The sequence below is a fragment of the Strongylocentrotus purpuratus genome, unplaced genomic scaffold, assembly GCF_000002235.5.
Source record: "Strongylocentrotus purpuratus isolate Spur 01 unplaced genomic scaffold, Spur_5.0 spur5_scaffold_9, whole genome shotgun sequence".
Lineage (NCBI taxonomy): Eukaryota > Metazoa > Echinodermata > Echinoidea > Camarodonta > Strongylocentrotidae > Strongylocentrotus > Strongylocentrotus purpuratus.
This window is the reverse complement of record NW_022145615.1, coordinates 30326902-30345745: the sequence shown is the minus strand read 5'-3', so window position 1 is coordinate 30345745 and position 18844 is coordinate 30326902. Positions and strand designations below refer to the sequence as shown.

At 37.1% G+C, this 18844-nt stretch overlaps 1 protein-coding gene across 1 annotated transcript; it reads right to left on the bottom strand.

Annotated features, from left to right (window-relative positions):
- Nucleotides 1–238: 238 nt before the first annotated feature.
- On the bottom strand, nt 239–15897 carry gnrhr1 (gonadotropin-releasing hormone receptor 1). The gene is given in 3 exon segments (NM_001123518.1): nt 239–1042; nt 6086–6287; nt 15287–15897. Coding segments are annotated over 3 exon segments (1323 nt in total). The 5' UTR covers nt 15893–15897; the 3' UTR covers nt 239–527.
- Between the last annotated feature and the right edge of the window lie 2947 nt (nt 15898–18844).

Below are 18844 nucleotides of genomic sequence, written 5' to 3'. Positions count from 1 at the left end.
AACTCAAACCGGCGATAAGTAGTACGCTTTACCTGTTACCAAAGTTTTTCATGGTTTCTCCAAAAAAAAGAGGTTGATCCCAGTTGAATCTGAATATATTGGTTTGTTTTTTTTACTTCGAAGGAAATACCGAATAAGTAAATAAATACATGCCCGACATTCACGTATAATCATATATGAAGCGAAATGTGCATAAGACCATAGGATATCTCCAAATAAAATTTGCTCCGTAAAAATTAGCAATTTCTTCCTTTTCTTTTATTCAGGTATTTGTCAGTTCATAGTGACTATTGATCCGATAGTCGGGAGGATTGGAATAGCGCGTTCCACAACTTTTGTTCAATTGTGCCTTACTTAATTAAACACATGACAATTGACAGACATAAGCGATATGCAGTCTGGTATAACAAACAGGGCGCATCACATTAATGAATGAATCGCTAGGCACTCGGAGACGAAGCATCCATGTAATTAAACCCTCCCCCCCCTACCAAGTAATTCTTCCGTCGCAAGTCTCTGCGCTGTCCTCAGTCCGATACGCTGTCAACTCTTGTCTGGGTCATGTGACTCATTTCAATACCCGGATGTTCATGCGGACACGAGTGGACAGAGGTCATGACCCCAAACCTGACCGACGTCGCCCTGGTCACCGTCGAATGAGACGATGAAAGTGTTCTCTTCGTCATCGTCTTGGGCGATCGCGAGTCTGAGAGAGACTTCTTCTTCCAACAGCTTCGTAACTGTCGCCAAAGTTTCGTACTAAAGAGCCCGTAGATGATCGGATCTACGCATATGTTGGAGTATCCCAAGGCCATGAGGACATCGATGACCCACTCTGGTTTGAGCATCTTCTTCTCCTCGGACTGCCAGCCACTGTCGAAATGATACCATGTACTCACGATGTAGTAAGGACTCCAGCAGATGATGAAAGCGGTTACGATGGTTGCTGTAAGCTGTAGGGCCTTCATGCGAGCACGTGGAAGCCGGTCCAAACCAGTGCGACGCAGACCAGGATGGTTGCCGTTCTTTAAAGCCTTCGTAACTGCATGGAAGGAATCGTTAGATTGAAAATGTTAAGTTCAAATGATTGCGATACATTTACAAATGATCAACGTAAACCATTGATTCAAATGCTAGTGGATTTAATGATGCAAGATAGTTAAAGTAATTTGGCAGAATTAAGAATAAATGATACACATAATCGAAAAGACTTTCGAAAATCAACCTGAGGCAACGCGCATCACCTATTGAAGTGTGCGATCATGACAATGGCATTACGTAACCACAACATGATTTCCTTAGCCAAGGCAATCGGGTTTGAAACTGCCATCGATTAGATTTATTGAAAGTCTCTACGACTGGCTTGCATAATTCAGGTTAAACGTTAGAAATACAACTTGCAGGCAAAGTATAATTGAATTTATTGATGAGGACAAATAGACACATAATATCCTACTTCTTCTGAAGTCGAAATAATCAATTCGGTATACAAATCGGTTGGTTGTCACATTAAGATTTTTTGAAAGACATCAATAGCTTGATCTCTACGGTGAAATAAACTGGATGGGAAGTAAGTGACTGTTTACAGGTTTGCAGGAGTGGGTGCAGTTGAAAATAATTTAGAACGCATCACATGTTGCTGCTGTTCTTTTGTTTATACTTGGATTGTGTTCGACCCATCTTCTCTATGTTTGGCAAAAAAATTGAACTAATTCATTAAAATGTGGATCTGTTTATCGCTTCTACATTGGATTGTCAATACAACCTACGAAAGAGGGTTACAGTATGAATAGTATCGTGAAAAGCTACACTAATGTACTTTGGGATGAGCATTTACAGCATATATCTACTGTGATATCTCTATCGGAATCAAAAATTATTCCCCAACTAATGCTCTTATCTAAATGATATGAATAATGCGTATTGTCAGCTTTGTTTCCTAATGATGGAGGCGTAACAATCTCCCTCGACATCTCCGCAACTCAAACAACCCTAGCGGTATCAACCACCGGGATCTCTTCATAAATCATTGGTATGGATGCAATATTGATAGGTCACCGGAATTGAAGAAATAATATAGGCCAAAGGGTTGCACGCAGGCGTTGCATTATACAGTTATGAATATCTAATTATTTGCATTTATTCGCCTTGCGGAACAGCCCCCGATCACAAAGCGAGATAAACAACACATGTGTTGTTTTGAGCGGCTAGTCCGTGTAATCCCTTGTGGGTTTCTAACTGATTTCAGAGGCCTCTACTGTATAATGTGATGAGGTAACCAGGGTAGATCTGTGGCTATCCGCCATCGCTAAATAAAATCCATAAACCTGTCGAGTCTGTCTCGCCTACAAGACTTTCATTAAAGGTAATACAAAGTTTGGGGAAATTGTGAAAATTGGGTGGATGGTAATTCTTTACGATTTTGATATATTTGGATGCCCCTGTGGATGTATTATAAGCACTAGAAAATTTAGCCCCTAAACTACTTCTGCTTTCGAGAAAAATTGAATATAAAAATTACCGGTGCTCCCAGTAAATTTTGATGAATTTCAAATAGTGCCTACGCCCGTACAATGGTAGCTGCGACCATGAAAATCTCAGAATATGTAGTTGTGATATATAATTTCCGAACGGGAACAACTAATCAGTAGATTTTAGTCAAGAAACATTGTTTTGTAGCTTAATAAATAGCTTGACCTTGAGAGGGAGCTATACAACATAAAGAGTTTATTATTTAAATTTCACAACTTAGACTCGATTTCAACCGCGACAACGATCACTGAATATTGTAGGACCGCATGTGCGTCATTTGAAACAATTTCATGACCCCATACCAAAACTTTGTATTACCTTTAACCTACGGGTAGCTCAAACTCGTCCTCGGCTCAAGAGCGTACAGAAAAAGCCAGGAGCAAAAGCGACAAGTTTTACTAGAGCAGGAAATGACAATGATAATGATTCAAGTTTTTTGATTTGCACAGTGTACCTAGAAAATGTGCAATTCCTTGCATTGAAGAGATTTTACAGTGCGTCGTAAGTGGCTAACACATGGCGGAGTATAGTGATTGGGTCACTTTAAAGTGAACCGGTAACATTGTTGAAGGTAAGTTTTGTATGAAATGTTACTTATTATTTTCCTTCTACTATATTAACCCTGTACACTGTAAAAAAGAATTTGTTCATTGGTAATTTTTACGTATTTTTTCCATGTAGAATTTACTTGAAAACATTAGTTTTGCCACTTACGCACTAAATTTAAGTCTTGCTAACTCAAACTTTCAATTTAGTAGAACATACGTGGAATATTTAAGTAAAATCAAATACATAAGAACTTTAAGTAATTTCAGCTTGTATTAATTTAGTAATTTTAACTCAAAATCAGAAATTATAAGTATTACTCAAACAATTTATGTTGATTATTCTTATCTTTTTAAAGTAAGGACCGATGCAGTGCGTAATAGAAATATTTACATAATTTATGAATATTCATTAAGACCAAATTAAACTCTTTTTTAAATAAAACAATTCTTTTTTGTGGTTGAATGAAAATTTAAGGACTTTAAAACATTTGCTAATTCATTTAACATGGCTAAGCAAAGACAAGACAATTTTTAATTGTTACCCAGTTCAAAACAAATCAAAACTTGATATTTCAGGAAATTGTCAACCAATTTTTTTTTAAGATGCTACGATCAAGTATATATAAAATTTGGAGCCTTTCAATATGTGTCGAATTGAAGCGTATGTAATAGTTTGTGATGGTGGTAGATATATATATATACGATTAATCTTAAATAGAAGTAGTGAATGATTAGTGGATGTTACTTGTTAGATTAGATGGGTACCAAATCGTGCAATATGTAATCATAGCTTTTTTTTAATTATCTAAAATTATTACAATATTTAAATTATTTACGTTAATGTAACTCGATTTAACTGAGTAAAAATTTATTCAGCAAAATAAGTAAATTCTACTTAAGATGCCGTAGGTAATATTTACTTACTAAAAATAAGGCAATTCTTTTCCTCAATTTTATTGAGTTATTTCGACTATTATTTTTTTACAGTGTATTAAACATGCAAATGTTCTGAAAAGATTCTCAAACACCAAAGATATTTATGGTTTTCTTTGAAGGCGTCACTGGGCAACTGTATTTCTCTCCCAACTAATTTTACAATTCTCCTAACCGTTTTTCCATGAAATAATATTTCAACACTTAAATGTTTGGAATGATATATAAAGCCAATTCATAACTTTGTGACGATTTACATGCACCTTCAATTTAATTAAATTATACTAAAATAGTTGGGATAATTCAGGAATCGATCAGATCAGTTTTCCCAATTGTTATCATTAATAGTAGTTTGTTTTCACTCTAACTTTCAGATTATCTTTAATTGTACATCTATCATTGAAGTCACTACCTTAGCACCATTTTCTATCATCTGAACAATGATTCAAAGTCCCTGGCGGCCTCAGTCCACTTTAAAAGATATGTGTAACAGGGGCTTAAGGGAATAGGAATATACACTAGTCAGTTATCACCGAGCAATATGTGCTCGTTACAATATAGTTCGATTGTGGGTACCTTTTACTTCGTTTTTTATAATATAACGTAAGCAATTTTCTATTTTTTACAAACTAAATTGTCAGTTGGAACATGGTGCGATACTGTGAATCTGCTGTGTGCTGGTCACACAAAATTAAACGAAAACCCCTTTAGAGATATCCCTGAATGAGAAACGTGACGTGGCTAAAATTGCCAACTAATCCTACACAGCCGAGCGCTCGGCCTGGAAAAAGTTGCTCCGAAAGAACAATTACAAAATCATGGCTATGCAATGGGATTCCTTAAGTATTTATTCTGGAACACTCATTACAAAATCAAATTAAATCAGGAGCAACCGACAAGAGAGAATTCGAGAAATGGCTTTTGGATTTGTATATTGCGCATGCATATGTACCACCCGCGAGCCGAATGCGTGCACCGTAAACCGGAAGTATTTAAGTTCCGGAGGTGGATACAAAAATGATGTAGCAGTCAAGGTATGTAATTCGGTGACTCAGGAAACAAAACTGAGGTTATCATGTAAAGTCACATTATTGTCATAAATTGACAGACACTATAGGCCTACGTAGATTTCAAATTATATGCATTTGTTTGATTAAGCTTAATTGAGCTTGATTCAATTAGCACAAAAAAGACATCTGAGTAGGCCTACATGATAAGTAAAAATATGCGTATTAATGAGCAGCCATATATTATTTGTGTAATCAATAGAAGTTTGATTTCAGATATAATCTAAAGAGGTTAGGCATGAATTTCGATATGGTGCCTTGTAACGATGACTCACGCAATAACGTTATCACGTTTTAAGTACTTCTGCAGATACCTGCTATCTTATCTACGAAGTGTAGGGTGGACAGAATGAACTTCTATCCTCCACCATCCCAACAATCCAACAGTCATATCTCCCTCCATGTAGAGGAGAATATATTAGGGGTAATATTGTGTGGAGTTGATTCAAATCTAAACTATAATGAATTCCAGTGCAAAATGACTGTTTTAGTCACTTTTTGAGAGTGGATGCCACATTATTTGCATTAGCGTGAACATAAAATAGATGTGATAGATTGTACGCCGTATCCGGACACCTACCCCCTGGACATCCACCCCGGTTTATAACTACCCCCAGTCAACTACCCCTAGGACAGCTACCCCCTAGGGCAACCACCCTCTAGGACGACTACCCCCGGAAACACTACCCCCGGACAACTACCGCCAAACAACTATTCCTACGACAACTACCCCCTAGGACAACTAACCCCCGGAAAAATACCCCAAGGACAACTTACCCCTAAGATAGTTGTCCGGGGGTAGTTATCCTAGAGGATGGTTGTCGTAGGGGGTATTTATCTGGAGGGTAGTTGTCCGGGGTTAGTTGTTCTAGGGGGTAGTTGTCCCGGGGTAGTCGTCCTAGAGGGTGGTTGACTAGGGGGTAGTTGTCCTAGGGGGTAGTTGACTGGGGTGGTTATCCGGGGGTGGATGTCCAGGGGTAGGTATCCTAGAACCAGTTTACGCACCTTCTCTCGACTTTTTGCATATCTTATAGACGATGGCGACGTAGCAGCCGAATATGGCTATGAGTGGAACAATGTACATGGCTAGGGTAACGAAGACATGATATAGCCACCAGAGTCGAGGACGATTGTTGGCGAAGTTGTAGTCGACGCATTGGGTGAAGCTGGGATCCTCCGGTGGGGAGCCAACCTCGTGGACGAAGAGCTGTGGTGAAGGATGGTGAGATGGAGATATTGATGGCAGAGTGGGAGTGAGAGAGAGAAAGAGAGAGAGACAGAGAGAGAGGGACAGGGAATGCATGGTCAAAGAGAAAGTTGAGAGAGGTAGGGAGAAGATGGGGAGAAAGGGAAAGAGGGGGCGGAGAAAGCAACGAGAGAAAGGTTTTAAAAATGTTTAAGAAATGTCCGTAACTGAGAACCATGACAAACAGACCTAAGACACAAAACAAACCACAAAATCGGATGCACATCAAATTTTATGTGCATTCTATATAGAATGAGTGATGAAATATAAAGAAATCGGGTTTTTTCATTTTCCTTTCATTTTCACATAATTTTCAGAAATGGTAAAAAAATACAAATGTGTGAAACCTTACTATATCCTGTCATTCACTGTCAGGCCACTGGCAAAAAGAGCAGACATGCACGTTTTTTTGGTCCAAACTACAGCATGTGCATTTAAATTCAATGAGGCTCATATTAAAATGTTTTAGGACTTGAAATCTTAAACAGGAACATCCCAACAGACCAACATTCTACAAGATTGACAATGTTCGTTTAGTGAAAATTCTAGGAAAGTTGTGCAGAAGGCAATTGAGACCAATTTATCGGTCTCGGGGGCTTTATCCTCTTGGGCCGACGGTATCGTGGGCTGTCGATTGCTATAGCCAGGGGCGGATCCAGCCGACGGCGAGAGAGGGGGCCCAAGAGGGAGCCGAATTCGTGAGAAAATATTTAGCGGCGATTCAGCCGGCCGGCCGAATTAGCGGGGGTGGGGGGGGGGGGGGGGGGGGGGGTTTTTTTTTTTTTACTCAACACCTTCCCCCCCCCCCCTTTTGAGCAAAAAAAACCCGCCTATTTATAACCCATTTGTTTGGCTAGGGGAGGGGCCTTGGGCCCCCGGCCCTCCCCTTGATACGCCCCTGGCTATAGCCCTCAGATAACTGTTCAGAGGACTCGAGAAGAGAGGAGAGACAGGGTGGTGAGAGTTCTAATTATCTGGTAATTGAATAAGCAACGGTGGAATCATGTACAAGCCAGAATAAATTCAAAACAAGTAATTAAAGCAAACAAATATTAACACTTTGAAGAAGAAAAAAAAATGCATATAAAAACGTATACGTACGTATCTATGGGGTGTTTTGAATCATGTATTGATGTTTATAGAAAAAACGGGCGATCAAAAAAGGGTTTTTAAACGCGTTTAAAAACACAGTGTTTTAAACGTTTCAACCCTGACACCAACACTAATTGGCGACTTCATGTTTGGTTAAAGAGTATCATTTAATATACGGAGGCCTATGAGAACTACCTTTAGAGGACGTAGAAGAATGTGGCGTATTTCGGGGGAAGTTTGAGAAAAACATTTTCTTAGATTAAAGATGGAAATTTATGACATCCAGAATGGATATCAGTTCGAATTTAGGAAATCAGAGTTGCCAATTTGGCTGGGGATCTTTGGTCTTTCTCATTGTCTCGAACTTTCTCATATATTTCCCTTTATCCATTGTAATCAATTTGATTTGATATCAGGGAGGATAAATCTAAATGAATCCGCATGTTATCAGTCGTTGACATGATCCGGGATTGAAAGAGATCTGAACTATAGCTTTTGCAATTTTACGCTTTAAGCATAAATCACAATACCATTTGCCGCCTTCCGACGACCAAAATAACTGCAACCATCGATAACCAATTTGTAATAATTTGGTGGTCGATGAGTTGCCGATCGGTTGTGGAAAGATGTACTTATTTGCGACCGCTCATGGAAATATTGGCGAATGGCTGACAGTTGTTCAACAATTGATCGGTGATAATTATAACTGGTCGGAGGTCAATGGCCGATGTTCTTACGACGGTGAAGGAGTATTACCACTGGTGCAAATTATTAGTAAATGTATTTGTTTAGGTGAGGTGTTATTTCATTTATATTTTTCACTTGTTCCATTTTAACTTTTGCTTAAAAGACGCATAAGTAGGTTGCTTTGAAGCCGATTATTATAATTTGATCATTAAAAAAAGAAAATAACTATTGTAATACAAAAAAGAGCGGGATAGAGGTAAGGTTAAAATTGAAGACAGAAAGATGATGGCGAATCTGCGTGCAGATAACAGAAAAGAAGACAGTAGATTCAATGGAAAAGGAAATGAAATGGGAAGTATAGTGTGTGATAGGAGGGGAAAATCTTTTTCACAAACATAACAAATAAGAACCGATGTAATGTTCGTATTATCTATTTTTCAAGTGACTGTCATGAAAATAACATAGAGCGATATGTGACGATACTGCACTCAGGCTATAAATTGGTTAATAAGTATGATAACAATGTTGATGACTCACACTTTTGATAATGGGCACATTTGTTGCTAAAAACATTATCGTGACACGTTTTGTTGTTGTTGTTGTTAAGGGTCGAAAGATAAATCTACGGAAATACATCTGTCCTGAAAAAAAAACAATGTTATAATGTTGACACTTATGCAACAACAGAAGGTTTTGCTTAAAATATCATTATATACATAGCCTGAACAATAATGTATGGGAACGGTCTTCATTCCTTAAACAGGTAATATCAATGTTTCATTCTGTTGGGCCGGATACTAAATAATGACGTTTACAGAAGAAACTAGCTAGTCGAGTTTTGTGCCATTTTTTTGCCCATCAATTTGGTTCTTGGGTGCTCTTTGGAGGAATACCCTTGGAATAACAACGTTCTCGCGTTTTGAGCCTGGATTTGTCGGATCTACGTCACAAACTAATGCATTTTACCTTCTGTCAAGTAGGACAAACTTAGATTTTTAGAATGTCTTTCGAATATATAAATAGACTATAAAATCAGCCTCATGTAATTAACTTTATTTTAAACGTTACCCGCCCCGCCCCCATCTTACCTTTTAGGTCCCACAGGAACACAAAAGGTGATTTGAACTTTTTTCCAATCGGCAACGCGTAAGCCTGTGATATTAAGTTACGCTACAAATGCGTTACGGTTAAGTTTAGCGACTGAACAACCAGTTACAATTTGTGACGGTTATCGACTTTTGCCATTTACCCACAATATAGTTACACAATAAAATGCAACTATCGTTTTTTTTCTCAATAATACGGAAATCATATTTATCCCATGATAAGCAATATCATAATATTTTGCACCTTTGCCATTATTACCAATGATGCGTCCAGATATTAACAATTAGGACATAGTTGTGGTTGGAGAATCGCTTCTTCAATCCTTGTCGAATTGCACTGTTCTAAAGAAATGTTTGAACTGACGCTCCCTATCATTTTATGTTAATAATAATAATAATCCGTTTTTTTATATAGCGCTCAATACACCGATCCAACGATGTAACTAAGCGCTTTACAAATATATTATTACCCCGGTCATCGGATTCAGGCTTATCCGCACACAATGTGTGAACATTTTCCACTCCCTGGGGAGCATTCCAGCCAGTCGCTGTTTTTACTTTTGTTGTTGCTGGTAATGCTATTTCTGTTGTTGTTGTGTTGTTGTTGACCTTCTCATTTTTTTCTTGTTATTGGTCGTGTTTTTCTTCATCTTTTTTTTCCTTCTAATTCTTCCTCTTCTTGTTATTGACCTTTCATTGTGCATTAAAAAAAAGAGATTAACGACAAATAGTGGAAATGAGCTTTCACGAAAAGCAGATTAAATTGCTATACGTATAGATTCCAAGCGCATTCTCTTTCCTTTTTGACGTCTCGCTTCAGACGTTTATGAACCATTCAGTGCCAGACCAATCAAAGAAGAGTGTGCGATCTGTCTCGATGGTTTCTTCGGCCATTTCAAGGTTATCCCGAGGGCGCTGTTCACGCGTTCCTTAAGTGGCGCCAGGGGACCATTGCGCCATTTAGCTAAGCATGGCATGAAGTACCTAGCCCTCCCCCATGGTCGCACTAATGTGATGTGGGTGACTTCCTCTTTATGCGGCCTCACATTACTTTCACGGTGTAAGAATACGTCTATGTTACCTTTTAGAAGAAAAAAACTAGTAGAATTGAAGTCAAAAGGGGACCGATCATTCGAATTGCAGGTATAGGTAGTCGTGGTATCGGAGCAAAAAAATATATGCGAGTGTATGGATATTGAAATAAGGATGTTTGATAATGTTTGCTAGCATTGGTTTGATGAGACGTTTCGTTTAGCATCAATCGAATCATTATGTAGCTAGTGGACCTGGGGACATGACAGCCCCCTCCAATCTCATGAATCCGTCACCAAATTTTGTTTTAAAGTGAAGGAGAAGACATGGTAACTTTACTGCCATTACAATGTAAACTTTTATCTTACTCTTGCCGACAGATATCGAACAATTGTATGTGCGTCTTTATTTTTTATGAATGGTCGAATAAATAATAATAATAATAATAATAATAAAGAAGAAGATAATGATGATGATGATGATGATGATGATGATGATGATGATAGTGGTACACGTATTACTAAGAGGCCTACTCTACTATCATAATTAATGATGGTAATACTGTTAATAATCATCATCATAATAATAATAATGATAACAATAATAATAATTATGCCAATTTACACAGCTAAATTTCAATATCACATAACTTTTGCTGGGTTGCTACACTCATTTACTGTAAGCGCTTTGGGCTTATTGGAAAATCGCGGTATAAGTAATAATAATAATAAATGATAATACTGTCTGTCACAATAATAAAACGCTACACTGCTTTTTCTGGTGCCTTTCCCCCCCCCCCCTTCATTTTGCCCCTGATAGTGAAATAAAAACGTCTTTATATTGAAATTTAAGGGGGGAAGGGAAAAAATTGAATTAGCATGAATATATAATAATAATATTTAAGATTTATATAGCGCTGGTATATAAGTACAGTTTCTTAGCGCTTTACAAAACAAGTGAAATGAAAAGTACGGTTAAACTAAATATGTAATAAGGATCAACAAGAAACGTGAAATGAACAATGCGCTTAATTAGGACGAATTACTTAACTAACAATGTATAACAATAACATGATAATGAAAAATGAAAATGTAAATACAATAGATTAAGTATCATTAATGAAACTGCAATAATTATGTACATTAGACAATAAATAGATTACAAGAAGATAGGACATGTGGTTATAAATACGACATGATGATGGACAATTACTTCGTGTTGAATAGATAGGTCTTAAGTCTACGTTTAAAAGTGTCAAGAGTTGGGGATTCACGGACAGAGACGGGAAGATTATTCCAGAGTTTAGGAGCACATACAGAGAAGGCACGATCTCCATAGCGGGTGTGAGTTCGAGGACCAGATGATAGTTGAAGATGAACAGATGAATATATAATACAGGTTCGTTACTGAAAACTTAAGTATAAAAAGCGGAAGCATGTTTATTTGATGCTCTCATTTCTTGAATACACTCACTTCTGTCGATATTTTGTTGGTTTATTGTAGACGTTGTAACTGGAAAAATGTATTGAAGACTTCAGGTGTCATTTCTCGAATAAACGTTAATTATATTGATAGAAGAAGCGGTAATCCTTAGAAGAAGAAAACAAAATTGTATTTATATTTTGACATTTAGGATGCTCTCCCTTTTAATCCAGGGGAGATAAAGTATAGTGCAGCGAAAGCTTTTTGGAATGTAATTATGTTGATAAACTTTGGAGGAGGCGATCTTAGTTTACGTCAATAACAACCCAATTCCATTTTAGTTGACCCCAAAAAAAATCATGACGAAATTACGCATAACATCAAGAGCTGGGCTAAAAATGAGTATGATCAGGCTCACACGCAAATTGCTGTATTAAACTAAATTGCAAAGACCTCCATCATTACGGCCTGATCATAATTAGAGCATTATCGGGATTATATCACAACTTTACTTAGTGCCTTTCTAATCATGCAGGAATTCAACCATAGCGCCTAAATTGATTAATAATTCTCCCCTTGCCATCATGGTATAGTATTGACATGCTAATAACAGCTAAGTAGAAATGCCATAGCATTTTGTCATTTGGTGGTAATGGTCTTTGTTTTTAGGCCTTGGTAGAATTAGATCCAAATTTTGATCAATACTAATAAGATATTGTAATGAAGCAAAGATATTGTAGTGAAGCAAAGATATTGTAATGAAGCAAAGATATTGTAGTGAAGCAAAGATATTGTAATGAAGCAAAGATATTGTAGTGAAGCAAAGATATTGTAATTAAGCAAAGATATTGTAATGAAGCAAAGATAGAGTAATGAAGCAAAGATATTGTAATGAAGCAAAGATATTGTAGTGAAGCAAAGATATTGTAATGAAGCAAAGATATTGTAGTGAAGCAAATATATTGCAATGAAGCAAGGATATTGTAGTGAAGCAAAGATATTGTAATGAAGCAAAGATATTGTAGTGAAGCAAAGATATTGTAATGAAGCAAAGATATTGTAGTGAAGCAAAGATATTGTAATGAAGCAAAGATATTGTAGTGAAGCAAAGATATTGTAATGAAGCAAAGATATTGTAGTGAAGCAAAGATATTGTAATGAAGCAAAGATATTGTAGTGAAGCAAAGATATTGTAATTAAGCAAAGATATTGTAGTGAAGCAAAGATATTGTAATGAAGCAAAGATATTGTAGTGAAGCAAAGATATTGTAATGAAGCAAAGATATTGTAGTGAAGCAAAGATATTGTAATGAAGCAAAGATATTGTAGTGAAGCAAAGATATTGTAATGAAGCAAAGATATTGTAGTGAAGCAAAGATATTGTAATGAAGCAAAGATATTGTAATGAAGCAAAGATATTGTAATTAAGCAAAGATATTGTAAAGAAGCAAAGATATTGTAATGAAGCAAAGATATTTTGATGAAGCAAAGATATTGTAATGAAGCAAACAAATCATAGAAAAGACTAGTAGTCGGCATTTTTGTTTGTTTATTTTGTTTATGTTGTTTTATAGTATTTGTTTTTGCTTTCGATTTTGTTTTCTTTGGATGTAGTTTTTACGGGGTGATTTTTGCTACTTTTCTTATAAATACAACAATTGGCTCCATAAAATACTTTTACATAGAAAAGGTAATCGCAAAGATAGGATAAAAGTTAGTAAAATCATCACATTGAGGAAAAAAAGAAGGATGACTGTAACTGTTCTTACCATAAGCATTAATCTGTGAGAGTGTGAAACCTCAATATAATGGATGATTAAATGTCTAGCGGCAAAAGCGACAGAGAAACATGACAAAAGGGTGATTACAGCAAGAGTAAGAGGGGCCATGGGAGTTATTAATGTATGTTACTGGTGGAAGTGAGAAACGCTAATGTTTCCTACATGAACACATGATTGCTAAAATGTTTGTTACCGGTGAAAGTGAGAAATGCTGATGTATCTACATGAACACATGATTGCTAAAATGTGAGAAACGCTGATGTTTCCGTCGTGAACCCATGATTGCTAGTCATGTAAATACATTTTGCCAACAATAATGTGTTTTATCAAGGGCATCGGGTAATGTTATACAGTTGTAATCTTTGTTGCGCTTCAAGCATAGTATTCATAGCTTCATTATTTATTTATTATTTTACGAGACATTCTATGCATACATATTTGTTCGTCGTCTAATCGTTACTGGTAATGTCACTATGTTATGTTTAGTCTGAGTTCATTTCTTCGTCCTCCTCACGTCCGAATGTTATTTAATATTTTAAATGTATGCATCAACCAATGCAATTCAGGTACGAATGTTAGGAGGTCCTTTCCCATCAGACCTATTTTCCTATATACTTCCTATATTATATAAGCCATATTCATATTACTATGTCCGTATTCCGATTCCTATTGACATAAATATCTTCACCTATAACTAAAATAGTTATCTTTGACCTTCTGTGGTCCACACTGCATGAGTTTATCTCTTTGATTATAACATTTCTTAAGTTATGTGTGGTATTCGATCTATTTCTTCAACATTTTCCTTTTACACTAGCGGCCTTGAGTCGAGAGTGGCAAAAGTCAATTAATGTCTAGATAAAAGACACCAGTGCCAAGATGGCGTTCGAAACAATAACTTTCGTCTCCGCAGTCATGTGTTTAAACCCCTCGAATACGACACTACTCCAATTCAGCGTAGTTTCGGGATTAACAAGTACTGCTAAAACTGGTAAAGTATTTTACAAAGTCTGGTTAATTAAAATTAAAATTCCTGAATTGTCTGAAGATTGTGAAGACTGTCAGTATGTTATGCACCTGTGGCAGTTAACTATGTATTAAGGTATATGAGTTAAGGCCCTTTTGGCTCTAAACAGACGATATTTTTAAAGACGAATGAAAGCTTTGATTTTCCCCATCCGATGTATCCCGCCCGTTTGGAGTGAACTTTCTTCTCTTATAATACTTCCAAACTCAGATTGAAAGCCACAAAAATGAATTAGTTGAAAATTTCCATTACTCCTTTCATTCTGAAATTGGGAATTCAATTTATTTCACTGTGCTTCTGAGTATTGAATTTCTGCAATTTGATCCTTACACAGGGTGACGCTGATTTCATCTTCACTTTCGCCATTACAAAAAAATGGGGAGAGATATGGACAATGATAGGATTTTGTTGTGTAACATAATATTACGAGGATGGGTTTTGGACAATGGATATAATTCTGGCAATGAGAGAGAGAGAGAGAGAGAGAGAGGGAGAGAGAGAAGAGAGAGAGAGAGAGAGAGAGAGAGAGAGAGAGAGGGGGGGGGGGTTTGTATTTACATCACTTTTTTGTCACATTGCTTTACTGAATGAAATGAAAGCAAGATGTTTTCCCAAGTTGTTTAACGCCGTCTCCCTTACGTTAAAACTGTTATTCTGTTAATTTGCTTATTTGCATTATGCATCTACAAATGCTCTACCTGAGTATCTTCTTGATATGGGAAAAGAAATGGAATAAAGTACTGTTATTTGAATTCCATTGAAATGAATTAAATGTATGAATTATCAATTCAAGAACAACGTGATTAAGTTTACCTGTGGAATACTACAGAAGACCGACGAAGACCAGGCCACCCGCAGCATGATCTTACACCTCCTATCTGCCTTACTGACGCTGAGTGGGTGGACGATGGCGGCGAAACGATCTAGACTGATCACGATAAGAACAAACGACGAGGCGTACATCGCACTCGACTCGATAAACATTAATAATTTACACATGACATTCCCTGCCAGCCATCGAACCGTGCAGAACCAGATCACATCGGTGGGTATGTTGATGAAAGTGATAAGGAGATCGGCGAGGGTGAGGTGCATGATGAGGAGGTTGATGCGTGATTTTCGACGTCGTTCGCGCCAGAGTGAGGCGAAGACGGCGACGTTGAGAGGTCCAGATAGCACCATGATGGACGTGAGCGTGACCACGCGGATGAGATACTCCGGTGTAAAGACAGGGACCTCGAAGTCTGTTTCGTTTCCACTGGCATCGAGGGAATCATTTAAACTGTAATTGTATGCGAAACCTATGTCCATGGTTGGGGCTATAATAACGACATCTGCCCCGTCAAACCCCCCAGGTTTACCCCATTCGGCATTCATACCGGGTTCGCTGCCATCACGGTGCGATGTCGGCACCGCCATATTTCCTTTTCGCTCTCCTTCTCCTTATTCTTCGTCTTCTTTTTCTTCTTTTTCTTCTTTTCCCTCCTCCTCCTTCTCTTCTTCTCCTTGCTGATCTTGCTCGTTTGTCTTCCTTTTCAAAGTGTGTTACGTTTATCAAATAAAAAGACGAAATTTCCGAGTCTGCAAAGTGTGTGCTTTTCAAAGTTGAACGATGTTGAGTTGTCACTTAATAATAAATGGCCCCATTACATGCCGAGGAGCTATTCAGACGGGTTGATTAGATTAAAGCAAAACGGACGGTGCTCCTCGAGGTTTCTTCAAGCCCCTTCGATTTACTATTTCCGTTCATATTTGTTTGCCTCTATCGATTTTCTTTTCGCAGAACATCCACTGAGCATGTGATCTTCTGTTATGTCGTTACATCCATCTGCCAGAGCTGTAAAGAATTAAAGAAAACGACATTTTATAAATCAAATATACTTTCAAATCAAGGGGGTGGCTTAGAATGAGAATACATTTCCATTGTATCGATTTATGTAAATGTATTAACATAGTAAATTGACATATTCATTGTAATATGTTATGACAGTAATAATGTGACTTTCAGAACGGGGGTGTGGGTGTCGAGACTTTGTTGTGATACAGAAACATGCAACATTATCGAGAATGAGAAATACATTTGCATGCATCTTGAGGTACAATTATAAAAATACCATAGTTCGCAGTAATGTAGTGAACATTAATGTGGGGTTACAAGCCGTCTGTTTCAAGACACAAAGGGTTTGAGAATTTGAGGTACTCGCAGCAATATGAATTTCTAGTGTGAATTATTTTGGATGGATAGGTTTCATAAATAGAGACATTTTTCATCTCACCAGTTGATGGTGGATAGACGAATAGTTTAATAATGAATGGATAACCAAATCATGGCCGTCGCACGTGGACTGCACTCCTACTGTTCCTATCCTCATCCATATTCTATTCTACCTTTTCTTTGTCTTGTCTTGTTTTGTATGCAACCTTTTTAGATGATTTGCCTCAATTTCTTTCCCTGAATTTTCTTTTCCTTCAATATTATTTTCACTCCTAATCTTCTCTTTTTCCCGCTGATTCTGTATAGTGCGTTTAATTTCATCGTATTCTTTTTCCATGTTGTCAGTCTTAATCTCGTTTTAAAATGATCGGGATTACTGCATTATAGCGGTCTTACTTTAAAATCGTAATTTCCCCCTCTCATTCAATTCATCTGTAATCCTACCAATTTTTCAAAGCAATCTACTGTCGCCAAAGGCATTTCAACTGAAGCGACGATTTAACTCGTGTAGGCGGAGAGGATGTTCAAAGTATGTTCCGTTTTGTATAGCACTTAATATTAAAAAAAAAAAAAAAATTAAATCCAATCATTATATACAATTAATATTGACCATTTTGGAATGGTATATATTCTATTTATGCACATCCTAACTTTGGAATGACTGCATTTTGAAATTGAACGTTTACAATTTATTTGTCAAAATGCTTTAGGTATCTAGGCCAAAACTAAGCCGCGTGGGTTTTCAAAAGAAGGGTATCTAGGCCCATTTCTTCAACGACACGGCCTTTACCTAGTGTGAACTATCTGGAAATGCAATATACGTCACCATTTTGTTTGATCGTTTTCCTCTAAGGATTTTTCAACTAGTGTAATTGTACCCCGATATCAACTAATTCATTGGCTTCCAGCTTACAATCAAAGATGTATGGCTATTAGCTTTTGAAATAATGTTTAGAATTCAACAATTAGACGATCGAATTTAAATCGGAGATAAGTTAGCGAATATAAGTGATATATCGTTTTTCCCCTTTGAAAAACCCACACCTTTAAATGAAAGCTAAATTAACTGTTTGATAAACTGAAAGAGAAGTTTGAGTTCTGGGAAGAGGTGAGCGTTATCATTGTATTATGCATCAGGTGAAAAATGTTCCCGGCTGAAAAGCATGGCTCTTCAAATGCCTTAATAGTCTAAATATGGCATGTAACATCATACAAATCGGGACGGATTTTTATACCACATGCTCATGTAGTCCCATATAGGCCTACATCTTTCTTTGTACAGTGCTGGTAACTATACCAAGACATGGCCAAACTTCTTATCATGTTGATGATTCCAGAACCTTTCAGTACACACCAATGCGTATATATGCTAGATGATCAACCTTTTCTGATCGATCCAACAACGTTTCTTTCACAATCGCATGACCAGACCTCAACTTCATCTTTAATGATGCTCTGGATACACCGATAAATGAATCAAGGAAGAAGAAAGAAAAAGTAAAGACTTTTCATTTTAACTCTACCTTGTTTCGAACTACGAAATGTTTACAACTTTAACATTTCGAGTACAGTCCAGTTATTTGCGCCTCACATGACTAACTCATAAACAAACTATCAAGAGGAAATGTGTCGCGAGGTTGCCTAGGGAAAAGATGCTAACGGTCGTGATGGGTATAGAAGCCTTAAAAGTCACCGATGCGTTGCCTATAGTGGCGCCCATAAAATGATGGGCTATGTGTTTAATTATGCCATGCCTCATCGGCGCCTGAAAGCGGTGAACAGGGGCCATAAACAACACTAAGTTACTGAGAAAACTATCCCTGTAGTCGAACGTGAAATTGTGCCCTAAATGTGTTTTTCCACCAGTATGCATATATACTTTAGGTTAAAAGAAGGCAATGCTATACCACGAGGGAAAGGGGCAAATTAAACAGCTTCTAACTACTTTAAATTAAACACAATCATCCCAGGAGGCGGCTCATGCTGCAAAATACTGTACTGTAGTGTACACGTGAATGCCTATTTTTGTTTGCCAAGTTCTTGAATATTTAAACTTCCATTCTACAGTTTTCAGTAGATGATGATGAAATAAAACGTCATTTCAAACTTGTTATGTGATTTTACGAGCATCCTCAAGCGGCACATAATCGTTAAAA